At 32.5% G+C, this 16,120-nt stretch overlaps 1 protein-coding gene across 1 annotated transcript in view; it reads left to right on the top strand.

Annotated features, from left to right (window-relative positions):
- Positions 1-16,120, top strand: part of dlp (glypican dally-like) — a 243,211-nt gene that overhangs the window by 210,752 nt on the left and 16,339 nt on the right. Inside the window, exons 2-4 of the mRNA XM_072540471.1 lie at positions 9,839-9,982; positions 11,912-12,469; positions 13,968-14,299. Of these exons, the coding sequence (XP_072396572.1) occupies positions 9,839-9,982; positions 11,912-12,469; positions 13,968-14,299 (1,034 nt within the window). The remainder of the gene's footprint in view (positions 1-9,838; positions 9,983-11,911; positions 12,470-13,967; positions 14,300-16,120) is intronic.

Below are 16,120 nucleotides of genomic sequence, written 5' to 3'. Positions count from 1 at the left end.
GTTTTATAACTGTTGTTATTTTTGTTTCTTTTTATAACCCCTTCGGCATTTATTCTTCCGTATATCGATCGTAATATTTTTCTATCCCACCGTTCTAAACTTTCTTTGTAGCCCTTTTTTAGTACCCACGTTTCTCACGCTTGAATTGCTATCGCCCTTATTATGTACTGTTTTGTAAATTCTTTCTTGTGTTTTCCTAGACACAACTTTCGATTTTAATAGTGATCTCAAAATTCCGTTCTTTTGGTTACTTTTTGAAATTCTGTTGTCTCTTTCCTGTTCTTCATGACTGTTTTCCGTCACTCTAACACCTAGGTCGCCTGGTACATTTGTTTTATATGGATTCGATCGTAAGCTTGCTTGAAATCGACAAAAAGAGCATACAGAACACCTTTGTATTCGTAGTTGTTTGTATTTCTTTCACAGCAAAAGAAATACAAGCATTTTCATCTGGGATATTACTGATCCGTTACGTCTAAAGCCTGCTTGGTATTCTCCCACTATGTTATGATCTTTTGCTACTTCATCTGCAGCATACTTCTTAAAAATTTAATTTACATAACTGTTTTTGAGAATTAATTCTTCTACATTTATTTCTTTGCTTATTAACAAATCTAAAAGCCCTATCTTTTTTCAGTTACTGTTAGTTAATGATTCTTTTATTCCTGAATGGTAACTGGCATGGTCTATAACGATATAATTGATCGGTAGGGAATGTAACATTTGACCAATATAATCTTCGAAAACATCAGAAATCATTTCTTCATTGTAGTCTTTTATATAGTTTGAAACAAATACTGAGAAACTTGGATCAATAAATCCTTTATCTCCTTCAATATGAGTGATAATCAAATGATGACCTTTACCAGTTAGAAATTTTAATCCAGTAGATAAACCTTCAATAAACGCATGACGAGCACTTGTAACCTGTTTATCTTGCCAAATTTTTCTTGCAAAATGTCCTTCATTAATCCATGTTTCATTTAGATTTTTATTGTGCTTCTCACAAACAAAACCTTTCGACTCTTGTTATGTTTGCCAACGTTTCGTCACTATTAATGCACTTTTCTTCAGATTATTTATTTTACAGTATCGTCTATTTGCTGGAGTTTTCTTTCTGTTTACGTTTTCGGTGCTTCCGTAATAATTCATTGTTTTGCCATGGTCAATGGTTGCTACTTTAACTACAATCATGTACATGTTCATGGTGTTCACATGGTGAACACATCGGTGTTCATGTACAAGAGCTTCATTTAGATTTAACACTGCAGTCTTCAAATGCGCTCATTGTATGATTATGTCATTTTTATTTCACGAGTTTTCTTAATATCTACTGATACTGATACTGATTTACTGCACCTAACCGTAATTTTTGCGAAATGGTAGGTACATTTCTAAGTTATTTGTCATATAAGCCAACTGTAACGTTTAAATGTACATTCAGTTTAGAGGGGATTTATCAGTCTCCAGGTTGTTTGGTTCGTTTTTATTTCTTTTTTATATATATTGGCACGATAATAGCATTGTTCCATTTGTCTATTTTTTAAGTACACTTTGTCAAAACCAGGAATGGCTTTGAAATACAAGGATCGGCATGCCCACTTGATGCGCAGCAAAATTACTGGAAAATATCTTAGTAGGAGAAATAATCTCGACCTGTAAATTACATTTAAAAATCAGGTAGTCGAGTCCCATTATTAGGTTGCGAACGGTTATGTTATTACTTTTTTGATTACGTTTACTGTCTTTGGATCTTTATCCTTGATTAGCACTCGTTTTTTTCGATTTCCGGAGACAAAAATTCTCCCAGTTCAGGACTGATTGTAGTTATAAAACATCGTTAAAGAAAAGATAAAATTTTTCGTACAGATAGTCAAAAACAATAGGACAGTAATTATCATACAAATTTACAGTATGTCTATTCATTAGACTCATAATGTAAATTATCTGAACATAAAAACAGTAATATACAATTTATTTTCAATTAGGCACTATTAAAGCATATTCCAAAGTATTTATTGTGAAATGAGGCGCATTATTCATATTTGATGGTTCCCTACTAATCTTTGGTTTCTGCATTTTTGATTCCAATTTACTACATCGAATGCATTACATTATATTATATTATATGTAGTGATATCTCACTACATATTTGATATCATTTTCTATAAAATAAACGATAAAAATTGTATTTTTATGAAATTCTAAATAAAGAAATGGCCATAGATGTGGCAGACACAGGAGATAAACTGCTAAAAATGAGACAAAATATCAAAGTTCAGACATATGGTTTAGGCTTGAGTTACAGGTCTGTTAAAAACGAAGTGTTAAGAAAAATTATTTATTTTTGTATAAATTTTATAATAAAAATATAAACTTAAAACCTCAGATATTAGTTTGAATATGCGTCAAATGAAATTTTCAAAGAAGTAGAAACAGAAGTACGGTGTCTAAATTCTTATAATTGACTAACTAACAAACAACCTTAAACCTTAATTAAAAACATTTTCCATACTGTGCATTTATAGTTGTTGGAAACTAAAAATCAAATACTTGTGCTTATTATGAAATACAGTATTAGTAATCATACGCAGTCTAAAATTCAAAGCGAGGGCATGCAAAATAATTGCAAAGCTTTGACACGAATAGGAACATAGGGATGTGCATAATGTGCAATGTCTCAAGCTTTTCTATACACTGTATTTTAACGCAATAAAAAGTTGTACAACTTTCGTTCCTAATTTTTAATGAAAAATAATATAGTAATATTATTTTTTAAATGTTCTATTAAGTTAGCTAAAGGCATAATTAACCACAGCTCATTTTTTGTTTTTATAAACAACCACTTTACAGGTGAAACTAAATGCCGATTCACTTCTCTAAGCTCCCAAGCAAACAACTCCCCGTCATAACCTTTTACGACTTTGGGTTATATAAATACAAAATCAACAGTTTAGATAAATTAACGAGATAATAAAAATAAATCCTGTCTTTCAACTTCAAAAAGTGAGTTGTAAAAGATAAAGAACATCCTTTTTACAAATACCAAGTTAAGATGAAACTGGTAAAGCTCGGCGTACCACAGATTGTAAATATCGGTCTTCTTTAGTCCTCCGTGTAATCCTTAATCGGGGATTAGGTGTAATATGCAAGTTCACGAACGTAACCAACTTATTTGCCAAAGGTGTATGTATAACAAGAATACAATAATATAACCCATAATTGTATAAGGATATCTTTCAAAGTACAAGGATGTTTTAGACGATGATAAAGAACAAAAAAACAAAGATATCATTAGTTCGTCTACCATACCTTGGTAAACACCTTAATTGCTATTTTTTAACACCCTATGCAGACAGCGACCTATGATTTTTTTGCAGTTTAATACCGACCAAGTTTGATTAAACATATTGAACACTGTTAGTAATTTATATAATTAAGTAAGTAATAATAATGTATGCTGTTAATATTTAGTATTTAATATTATTGTTATAATGGAACTAGGTAAGGCTGCATTCTGTGCACCTTATTAAACAAAATATATTCTAAATATATGTATACCTAATTAAGAAAGTTGTAGACGAATGGAATGGAGGAATCACTATGACAGAAAATTAGTAACCTGTAATACAGAGATGACACAGTTTATAGCAGCAAACGAAGTCGAAATGACTACCATCATTAAACGGCTAAGCCGGATAAGCAAAGAATTTGGACTTTCCGGAAAAACAAAATACTTAATGATCGTAGCCAGGGCAAATAATCATCCGCTCGTACGTTAAGTGGCGAATTTCAGAGTAGTAGATAGATTTATATACTTGTTAACCAACAATGACGATAACTCATCCGAAATGGAGAAATCACTATAGGACAGAAAATCAGTAACATGCAATACACAGATGACACAGTTATACTAGCAGCAAACGAAATCGAAATGACTACCATCATTGAACGGCTAAGTCGGATAAGCAAAGAATTCGGACTTACCGGAAAAACAAAATATCTAATAATGATAGCCAGGGCAAATAATCATCCGCTCATACTTTAAGTGGTGAATTTTGGAGTAGTGGATAGATTTATATACTTGATAACCAACAATGACGATAGCTCCTCCGAAATCAAGCGTTTACTAGCAGTGACCTGAATCGCAAGAGCTAAATAAATAAAAATATGGAAAGATCGAACAATAACAAGAAAGACTAAGCTCAGGTTGGTCAATGCTCTTATTTTGCTACATTGCTATACCATAAAACAAAACTGAGAAAACAACATTAAGCACACGTACTTTCAATTTTAGGCTTAGGTTTCGACTACACAGTATTTGTTTCATGTTATTAAACGCACTGCAGGCGTTGTTATTCTTATTTCTCGGCTGTATTCATCTGACTCGCTGGTTAATATTTTTTCCTAGGTAATTGTAATTTTGTACTCGTTCTATTCGTTTATGTCGTACATATATTATTATATTATTGATGTTTATTTGTAATTTTCATAAATTTGGTTTTCTTTGCATTCAATGATAGACCAAATTCTTTGCTTGGTTCTACTACTTTACCTAGTAATCTCTGTAGATCGTCGATGTTTTCTGCAATGATCGCGGTATTATCAGCGTATCAGATATTACAAATAGGTGAAGGTTGATCTTTATTCCGGCTGTTTCGTTATCAATGACTTTTTTACTTACTACTTCCAATTAGACATTCAACAAGATTGGAGACAACACATAGTCCTATCGAACATTTCTTTTGAATTTTATTTGACCTGATAGATACATAGCTATTTATTTGCATTGTAGCTTCTTGTTCGTAGTAAAGATTGGTTATTATTTGGATGTCTCTTGTATCATTGTCTTTATTTTTAAGTATTTCCATCAATGTTGATCAAAAATGTCAATCAAAATTTACGATATATTGATTGTCATTGTAAATTATGGTGTGACATGCAATAAACTTAGAAAGGCTATTTTATTTGAATTAAACAAAGACATCCAAGTTTAAAGTAGCATACAATACTAACGGCTACTAGGTGTCTTTACTACACAACGGCGATCTTTGGGAAGTGGATAAAAACTCTCAGACCTGGGATCCTTAAAACAAAATCAAACAGGAAGTAACAACGTTAATTGCGGATATGGCGAAAAATTTAGCCAGAAATGTCCATTAAAACGAATTAGGCTTTTAAACAAATATGTCTACAACTATATAAAGTGTATAACTGGATAAAGTGGTGTTGTAAAATTTGTTTTCTGTTAAATGGTAATTAAATTAAATGTGAAAATTGATAAAAAATGTCAAGATATTAAGATATTACCTCAGTTATTAACATTTCATGATATGTACTAGAACTTATTACTTAAAGTCTATTTGTTTGCAACGGGCAGCTCATTCTAAATGCAAATCTTCAAATAGAGGTTAAGAGTTACCGTCAAGGCCATAAACCATTGCGGTATGGATGTAGTTGAAACCAATAAGGTTTCTTTTTATTACGAGTTATGTATTAATTTGTTTAGTTACATATACTTTAAAAACGACCCCATGGAATTAAATACTCAATGAGAAACTGCGATAGCCGTAACATGTACCTCCATAGAAAATTTCAGCATACTGTAACTTGTTTCATCAGAAAAGTGGAATAATTAAATAAATTAATTAAAAAGAATCAACGTTGGGTGAAGTGTTATAATATAATCCAAAAGCTATCTGAAGGTTTGATTCGAAGTTGCGAGTAAATCTATCTCTAGTTCTGCTATTCTACTTAAAAACCTTCTTCTGCTTCTTCTAATTGCATGGTTAATAATAACGTTCTTCCATTCTGCCCTGCAGTTCTTCCTCTACGTCGTCTATTTACCTGGATTACTTTTACAGCTCGATTATCTGATATTATTTCTAAATGGGCAAGTCTTGGCCAACTTGGAAAGCTAAGAGGACTATTTTCGCCGTAATTCTCGATTTGAAAATCCATGAGAGTACAGTTTTTATGGCAGAAACTTAGCTAATTTCGTTGAGGTTGGTTTCGCGTTTGAAATGAAGCTCAAATGGTTAAATTACCTATCATATTTGAGTTATTAGGTCACTACTTAGTAATAAAAAATAAATAAAAACTATTACTTTTAAATTTTTATACATAATTTTCCGTATATGTACATTTAATGTTCGTTTTATTAGTTAGATAAAGTAAAAAAAACCATTAAGCGTTCATTTCACATTTAAAATAAACAAAACAAAAATACCGTCGGAAACGTTTTGGCTGACATCAAACAAATTCTTCAATGAATCAACGTGAAAGAACTAAACTGGTACAAAGTGAAATGTCATATTTTCCACTCGTATTTAAAAGAAGTGTCAATAGTACAATAGAAACTTTCGGCAAAAGAAAACAATGTAATAAAACAAATAAAGGAATACACCAGTTACCGCACCTATGCTCGTCGGAAATGACCTGCTGCGGACCTCACTGCTTGATGTCATAAAACCTTTAGTTAATTGACCACCCATAAAACACCAAGACATTTATGTTATCGAAAAATTTAATTCAACAACTTACTATTTAAATCCAAATACGCGATTCTTAAACAAGGTTCGACATCTTTCTTAAACTGAAAAAAAAACAAGATATTAAGAGAATAAAATATGTAATTTTTTATTTTTTGAAGTGTACAGGACAGGCCTCAATTTAGAAAAACAGTGGATAATCTTATTTTATGTGGACTTTAAAATCTCACCTCATATTTGATTATGTGTAAATCCCGTACCTATGTGTAAATAATGACTGTAAAGCAATAAAAGATACTGCAGAAAGTATCATAACAATAAAACATAGCAAAATTTGTTTTAGTTTTACATAAAATCAGAAGCACTTAAAAGTCCATGAAAAGCAGCTTTTAACTTTCGCCTTCAGATACATTTTCATTAATTAAAATTTTTCTTAAACCTTTTCTTATATTTCTCCCATAATAACAACTACATTATTATTACTATCCAGATTTAGCCATACGGCTCACACTCCCTATAAGGGGAACATTCGCTCATCCCAGATACCTACGGTATCAAAAGGATTGAGCTCTGGTGGGACTCGTTCCATGTTATCGAGTCCTAGATGACTTTGTACGTCGGTGTATCTCCCAAAAATTTTCGCACGCATCTGGACGTCGAAAGTAGCACTGTTTTCTGCATAATCTTATATAGATGTTCATTTAGACCCAGCTTTTTTATGTTTTCTAGGAGGTTCTTCGGGATGACTCCAGTGGTAGAAAGAATAATAGGTATCGTCTGGGTACTTTCTATTCTCCATTGTCTCCTTATTTGTATTTCCAGATCTCTGTACTTGGCGATCTTTTAGTTATACTTAACACGCAGATTATTGTTGTTAGGTATCGCCACATCGATTAGTGTTGTTTGTCTTGTTAGTTTATTAACTAGCACGAGATCTGGTCTATTATGTGCTACAGTTTGGTCTGTGAGCACAGTGCGATCCCAGTATAGCTTGTAGTTGTCATTCTCATATATTATTATTATTATTATTATTAACATTAAACCAGATGTTTAAATTACATTACATACTACTATTAATTATTTCATCTACATTTTTCCTAAGAATACTTTTAAAACTTAAAAAGGGATAATTCCCAGGAGTTGGCTATGTATAATGTGGTTAAAAAATAATTTCTTAATTAATTAAAAATATTCTCTTTTGTTTTTTGATATTATACACCGGTTTTTTTTGTTTTAAGTCCAGGTGTCACCCTCCAAAAAAGTGAAAAAATTGTCCAAAAGCTCGTATTTTATCCCTTTCCTCAAACTAAGTACTTTTCAAGTTTAAAACGAGTTTCTTGTACCTGAAGAGTCTTTTCAGCCATGATTTGAAAAATATTTTATGGTGTTTTAGATACATCCATTCTTATCTATTTGATTTGATATTGACGATAAATGATTTCATGTTAGTTAAAATTAAAATAAAGTATCATCATTATCCTGCCTCCAATCTCCACTGCTGAACATAGGCACGTCGCATGCATTTCCAGTTAGACTGATTTTGCGACACTTGAAAATAACATTTGAAAGTAATTAGTGTAATTAAACGGATTTTAAAAGGAAAAATAGTACAGTGTAAATTTATATAACTTGACATTCACAATGAAAGCTAAAAAGAAGTGCAATCGAATTGAGTAAATCAAATATTAAATGAAATTCAAAGGAAGGAGGTGCTTTCGGATACACTGAGTCTTCAAGCATTAATCAAAACTACATATTTCTTGTACATAATAAATACTGATAAATTTCTGATGTCTGTGCCGGATCGCACTCGGGATGTCCGGCTTTTTATGCCAGTACCTAGCTACTTAGGCCGCCACTAAAAGTATGTCTTAGATCTCGTCAGGCTCCGACTGTATTCAAGGTTTTTTCCTTTTAAAGTTATTTTTCACCCTGTTAATCCATCCGATATTTAACATTCGACGGTAACATCCAAAAATTTTGTTGTTCTATTTTAACAGTGAGAATCATCGCATATTTACATTATGATTTCCTCCAATTGTCATTTTATTTTACCAAATGCTTCAAGATTTTCCCAATCAAAATTTTTGTCGAAATACATGAAATATTAGTGTAATATATCTATTTACGAGTACAACGTTCTCCGATTTCCAAGTATCACCTTGATCAGTTATTCCTCCTTTCATGTTATTTCAGTACATCTTATAATGTTATAACTATCCTAGTATAATTTACTTACGTCATTTGGTACTATTGTATTGCAAGTATATTTTTTAAAAGTTGTTCCCTATAAGTAGTACGCCACTGTTGGAATTTAAGGTATTTACAAGGCAGCCGCTTTTCAGAACATGCTAAATATTACCTGCAAAGGTAAGAATGAAGGTGCCTCCTACAAATATAAACAGTTTTCGAGTCTAATCGCTATTGTAACATCTACAAAGAAAACAGCTTATTTCATATTAATCCGTATAAAGAATTTTAGTCAAGCATACAGCTCTTGAGGAACGATTCAATTTACCATTTTGATTGAATGGAGCAGCTGATTGGTCACAATCTAACATTTTGTCAAGAAAAAAAACTCGGTCGGGAACTACGGGTGGTCCTCTTAATTAGGGTACGGTCTAGTAGTGAAATTATTATTATTAGAGGGGTTCGTATTGTAACAGCCATTGGAATCATTTATGAAAAAGTCATTTTGTTCTGCTCCAAATCATTCAAAAGGCATTCGAAATAATTTCGTATTTAAATATTCGTTGTGTAACTTTTAAGAATTCAATGGGAGTATAAACGAAAATAATGCAAGTCCATTACCATCAAATGTATTTGATGAGAAATACGGAATTTATTTTCGAGCTGGCAGATTATATCTGGACAATATATTTGTATTAAGACAAGCAATAAAAAAACGTTGAGAAGGAAACGCTTGTGGTGGTACAAAAGACAATTACGATTTAATTTCAATAAAGAGCACCACCATTCGGTTAGACGTATTTGGTCCTTTTGATCTCCTCTGAGCGAACTTTTTGTAAGCCCTGAATAAAACAAAATCTTTCTGTCATATTAGCAATTATTTTAAAAATAAAGTGCACCATACGCTTCAGCGACATCTATTAAAAACCAATAGAACTTCGTTCAAAATCAATTCAGAAAAATTTCAAATTAGTGCTTTCTACAATTAACAAAACAAACAGACGATAAATGAACTGACATGAGAAATCTAAAAATTACGCGTCAACTTATCTAGGCAAAAACTCACCGCTAGCGAGGGCAAAATAATGATCAAAATTTGAAATATGTATATCTTTTCATCGATTGTTTGGTTTCTAATAGATATATTTTTGTTTCAGGTGATCTATGTGGCCAATCTTGTTGTACAAAAGAAGTAGAAAGAGATGCGTACAAATTTAATCAATTGTTTGTAGATAAATATATTAAAAATTCTGTTTCAAAGATATCGTCAATTATAGAAACGAGAGCTAGAAAATTTGATGGTAAGTACTCGTTTAGATTTATTATTAAATTAATATTTTATTGAAATAAAACATCCCACAAGTTCTAAGATTCTACAAAACACTACAGTTCCAGCTAAGTACGTCAACATTATACAAGAGACGATACATTACGATAATATTACGAATGGGCAGTCGTTCTTGTACATAAGATCAGGAATAACTTATTTTGAAGATAACATCAACAACATAAATAAGACGAAACGTTTATTCTTTATTATAATATATAGTAATGAACAAAATTGACTCCCAAAAGTATCCCAACAGTAAACTGACCTTTTTGTAGAAAAAAAAAGAAATTACCACATAATAATACCCAAGAATATAATTAAAAACTGAGAGTTAAATATTACCAACTAGCATGGCTTTCCTCAATCATCAACTCACATAAAGCAAATTAAATAGTCATAGTAATCGATGACTTCAATGCTAAATTTGGTTCAGAAGCTGTTCTAAGTATAGCAGTATCTTTCGAGTTCGAAGATCACAATGAAATATCATACGGCACCTTTATATATACTTAAGTATGGCTAGACGACAGACAAATTAAATAGATTATTGCTAAATAAAGCACCAAAGATTTCAGAACATCATAAAACGTCTGGCTGCTAATGTCTTGGAGCGGACATTTACTCGGACGACAATTCAATTATCTTACTACTTACGTAGCCAGGACCAACGGGTTTACGTGTCCTACGAAGCACAATGGTAGCTCAGTTAAATTAGAAATTGAAAAATTTTTGATGCCTATGTCGGAGATCTAACCTGGCTACATACCAGGACCAGAGCCAGTGCCATAGCCACTAAGCTATGGCCGCCACCACAGTTGGACTTTGTTGTGTCATCTTCGATGTAATGATTGTCTTCATTTGCTTATTTTTGTTAATAACCTTCTTTTTGAGTTAAGTTCGTTCATCTCCGTTTTCATTATTTTGATTTTGCTGTGAAGGTTACCGTTTCCGCTTTTTGCTCAATTCGAGCATACAAAACGGTCTTTTATTTCTTGTATTTTTGTCATGGTTCCTCCTTTAGTTTGACATTTTCTTCTCGCACGTTGATTAGGCGTTGATTTTGTCCTGCAATGTTTCGATGGTTACTTTTGCCTTAGTGAAGTGTTCAGTGACCTTATTTCTGGCAGCTACAGCTCGTGTTATTTCTTTCGTTTTGTTCTCGATCTCTTCAGATAGTTTATCGATATCTAATAGTAGGGAATTATAGTCATCAATATTTGTGTGGTATTCCATTGTCAGCTCTAATCGGTCCTTCATCTTGTTTATGTTTGGCCAGTTTTTGTTTTTCTTAGAGCGTTATAGTGTCATGGTCTTCTTCCCTGTTTTCTTTTTTGGGTCATCACTGTATTGATTGGAGTCGCTTGCGTTTTAAACGCGTGCTTATACTGTTTGAGTTATATTACATTTCATGGAATTCTTACAGATATTCTTCCGAATCGATATTGGAATTATCAATGAATCTGGAAAAAGGTGTAGTATTTCGTAGCGGTGAGATCCACATCCTTTTTAGATGCAATGGCTAGAATTTCATATCACTGTATAATTTATTTTTGCATAATAGTAAACAGTATTTCTTAATTAGAAAAATTCTCAAAACATTCCCAAAAATCAAGTTTGAACTATACAGCATCCAGGTTTTCTTTTAGTTAAAATCATTCTATAGTATCCTGCGGTATCTGGTTTAGAATATTTTAGTCTCCTTTTACAACTTTCATGTATTTTGTTCATTCTATATGTATATTTGGAACCGGTGATGCCATAGGAAATCCTTTCTACATTTTACGCGTGATAATGCAGTTTTTGTTAGACACTGTATGTTAGTTATGAATAAATAACAATTATACTTTTGAGTTAGTTATCTATTTTAGTATATATTAATATTCTTTGTTTGTCTTTTTAGACCAATTTCAAGGAATGATGAAAACATCGAAAAAAGAATTTCATGACATGTTCGAACGCACGTACGGTAAAATCTACCTCAAAAATTCCGATGTCTTCAGTGACTTCTTCGACGAATTAGAAACATATTACAAAAAGGGCTCAGTCAGGCTCTCGGAGACCATGGATACATTTTTCGGCATCCTTTATCAGAGAATGTTTACTGTTATCAATGCTCAATATACTTTCGATGAAGGATACCTCGATTGCGTGTCTAGCCACATGCAGGAAATGAAACCTTTCGGAGATGTGCCCCATAAACTTGGAGTACAACTGAGGCGTTCGTTTGTGGCTACCAGGACATTTTTTAAATCATTGATGAAGGCTGCGGAAGCTGCCGATAGACTCGGGGAGTTAAAAGTGAGTGAAGAATGTTATAGAGAGAGTGCCAAAATGAGGTATTGTGGCATTTGTAAAGGTGAAGATGGTGGTGTGCCGTGTTCCCCCTATTGTATTAGTACGATGCAAAATTGTTTGAAGTATCATACAGAAGTATCCAGTTATTGGGACAATTTGATTGGTAAGTTCTTTTAAATATTTTATTTTATATTAATTGAGTGATTAATTCATCTATAAAATACTATAAATAATAAACGATTAATAAACATTAAAAGATATTAGAAGTATAAAACCATTTCTGCAATCAAATAAGTACAAGAAAAAGCGTATGAACTATATCTACCACATATACGCGTACGATATAGAAGGTGGCCGGATGAAACAGTGGGTGACAGTACCAGGAATTCCGACAATATTTTTGAAAAATCCAGCAATACATCGGTTTTGGATTAAAAGGGGCTGGAACTAGCGTCCAAACTATTCTGAAGGAGAACAAATTCCATCCATATAAAATACACTTACCGCGGAATTTATTGAGAATGACTATGATCGTTTACAGTTTTGTGAAATAATGATTGAGCGAGCAATGGCTGATCCACAGTTTCTCTTTAATATCTTTTTCTTCGATGAATGCACTTTTTTCATCAACGGAACTGTAGAACGACACAACTGCCGTTATTAATCTGATTTAAACTCCAGTATTTTCCATGAGATACAACATATACAGTAAAATATTAAATGTATGGGCCTGTATTTTCGGTGATCGACTGGTGCGACAATTTTTTTTACCTGACTATTTGACTGGCGAAACGTATTTACAACTACTGGAAGACGTGATTAATCCTTCCTTGGCTAATATTATTAAAATGATCAACAATGTGATAAAGATCATTTAACTGTTAAACCGAACTCCCCTGCATTATGATTTACTTGTTCGGCAATATTTAGACCAACATGTTCCACTGCATTGGATTGGGAGAAGAGGCAGCATTGAATGGCCTCCTCGATCACCAGATTTATCCCCATTAAATTTCTTTTTGTGGGGACACCTAAAAAGTAAAATCTATAGAACACTTACTATGAGCCTTACTCTTACGATTTTTTTAAGAATACTCCACAACAGAACGACTCAAATTCGAAGAAGATCTCGAAGATACCCAAATAATCCTCTAAGCCCATTGCTATCAGATATTTTTATGGATCATCTAGAAACAAAGATTTCAAAACATCCCGTATTTAATCAAATAGTTTTTATATTGGTGGAGATACGTAGTCGATGTACTGGTATGTTTTACAGGAATTAACAGGCAACTTGACCAATTTTTATCATATATTAATTCACTCTATAGTCATATTGAATTTACAATAGAAACAGAACAAAATCAAACCATTAATTTTCTAGATTTAAAAATTATTAGACTTAAAAACAAACATGAGTTCTCCGTATTTCATAATTTCATAAAAACAAACAGAGGAACAGGACACCTTCAGATAACTAAAATTTCGTCAATTATTTTGTGAAAATGTGGAAACTCATATTTAATTTTTGTCGAAAATTTGTTTCAATATTCTAATTAGCTGAAATTGTTTTTCTGTTCTAACTTCGCTATTTGCTAAACCCTCGTTTTGCTGTTTCTTTTAATATAATAAAAAATATTAACAGCATCCTTACTTTTTAGATGCTATTGACAAAGTTGGTGATCGACTGCTGGGTCCATACAACATAGAAATAGTAGTGGAACCCCTTAATATTAAAATCTCAGAGGCAATTATGAACTTTCAAGAAAGTGGTACGGAAGTTTCGAAGAGGATTTACAGTCTTTGTGGCAAACCAAATTTTAGCAGGCCAAAAAGACAAGCGGATTACCCAGATGCTTCCCAAGATGGACCTACAACGGAAATAAAAATTGAACCAATGAAAATTCCTGGTAGGAAGAAACATAAAAAGACAATGACGCCCGTGGAGAATACATCCTCGCCTTTGGAAAAAATTATTACTGATATTAAACAGGTATGTTGAAATATTTAACTATGATATGAATATATTTTTTAAGTTCGATTCAGCAGGGAGATTGTCTAGCCAAATAAGTTTTACAGCTGACTTATCTCTTTGATGTCATAGATGACTTTGGCTCTTGTCTAGTCTAATAAGTTTTACAGCTGACTTCAGCTCTTTGATGTGATAGATAACTTTAGCTCTTCATGAAACATATTTATCATGAGGTGGGTGGACTACATGAGGTAGTGTTCGTGTATACATTTTTGAAAGTTTATTTTATCGATACCGGCTTTTGTGAATATTTTTATGTCTGGTATGTTTTTATTATATTTTGTTCTTCTTTTTATGTAGATATGACTCTGTTTCAATGTTCCTCCAGTAAGTTGTTCGATCGTGTTCGTGGTCTTCCCACTGATCGTCTTCCTATTTGGGAACCGTTTCTCGCCGTCTTTACCATTATATTTGTTGTAAATTCTCTTATATGATCGTTTCATTCTATTCTTCTCTTTCTTACCCAGTCCTTGATTTCTGAAACGCACTTTACAGGTAAAAGTTTTTGGAAAATGCCAAACTATAAATTATATTCCCAAATCATCCTGATGATACTGCACACGAAGGTTCTGACATGATTATCAAAAACGGTATAAAACATTACGAACTACAGACAACTAAAATACCGCACCTGCAGGTCACAAACATAGTAATTGAAGACTGGAGGGGACCAATCACTATATCATAATTATACTGCCCTCCCAATTACACAATAAAAATAAATAAATTTTCTGAATTTTTTAAATCACTTGGATCAAGGTTTCTAGCCGTTGGTGAATACAATGCGAAACATCCTTTTTGGGGCTCTAGATTGATGGACCCTCGTGGTAGATTATTACTTCAGGCAATAACCTCAAAGGTCACTTTACAGGTGAACCTACATATTGGTCAACAGACAGAAGAACTCTCCCAGATCTTCTTGATTTCTGTATAACCAAATGCATAGCAGTTAATCACCTAACAACTAAATCATGCTTCAGTTGACTAAGTGCATATAATTATTAATATAACCAGGTTATTAGCTAGGATCTGGAGGAAAAGCGTTATTGTTCTGCAATCTTCCTAGACATCACACAAGCTTTTGATAAAGTGGGGCATATAGGTTTGCTTTATAAAATTAAACAACTACCATCGAAATACTAGAGGATATTCAAATCCTACACAACAGACATATATTTCCAGATAAAATATAGTACGGTAGTAACAGCATTGAGACCTATAAACTCCGACGTACCTCAAGGTAGTGTGCTTTGTCCACTCTTATACCTATTATGACCTATCGAATTATATCGAATCTAGGTTATAAGTCCACTTAACACCATTCAGATGTGGTTAAGAAAGTGGTGAATCAGGGTTAATGAAAGTAAGTCACACCATGTAACTTTTGCAACTAAACATCTGACATTGCTCACCTGTATAACTGGATAGTTAAGATATACCGCAATCCGATAGTGCAAAATACCTCGGCATTCATCTTGATAGACGACTTACTTGGAGTAAATCTTCAATAATCGAAACTAACTTAGATTAAAATTAAGACGACTTTACTGGCTACTTGGAAGAAGATATGTCTCTTAATTGTTTGGTAGTTTATCATATGAATGTCTGTTTACCGATCATCTTCAACTTACCTACACTAGTAGGTTACAGTTACTCGTTATATGTTTTTGTTATGTATTTATTGCTTTTGGTTTTCAACATTGAATTATTTAAATTTCATTAAATATTGACACTACTGTTTGAGTTGGTGTTCACAATTAATAAAACCAAGTAACCTCGAAA

Source organism: Diabrotica undecimpunctata, chromosome 8 (assembly GCF_040954645.1).
Source record: "Diabrotica undecimpunctata isolate CICGRU chromosome 8, icDiaUnde3, whole genome shotgun sequence".
NCBI classification, from domain to species: domain Eukaryota; kingdom Metazoa; phylum Arthropoda; class Insecta; order Coleoptera; family Chrysomelidae; genus Diabrotica; species Diabrotica undecimpunctata.
The sequence above is the reverse complement of the archived record's forward strand: the minus strand, read 5'-3'. Positions and strand labels throughout refer to the sequence as shown.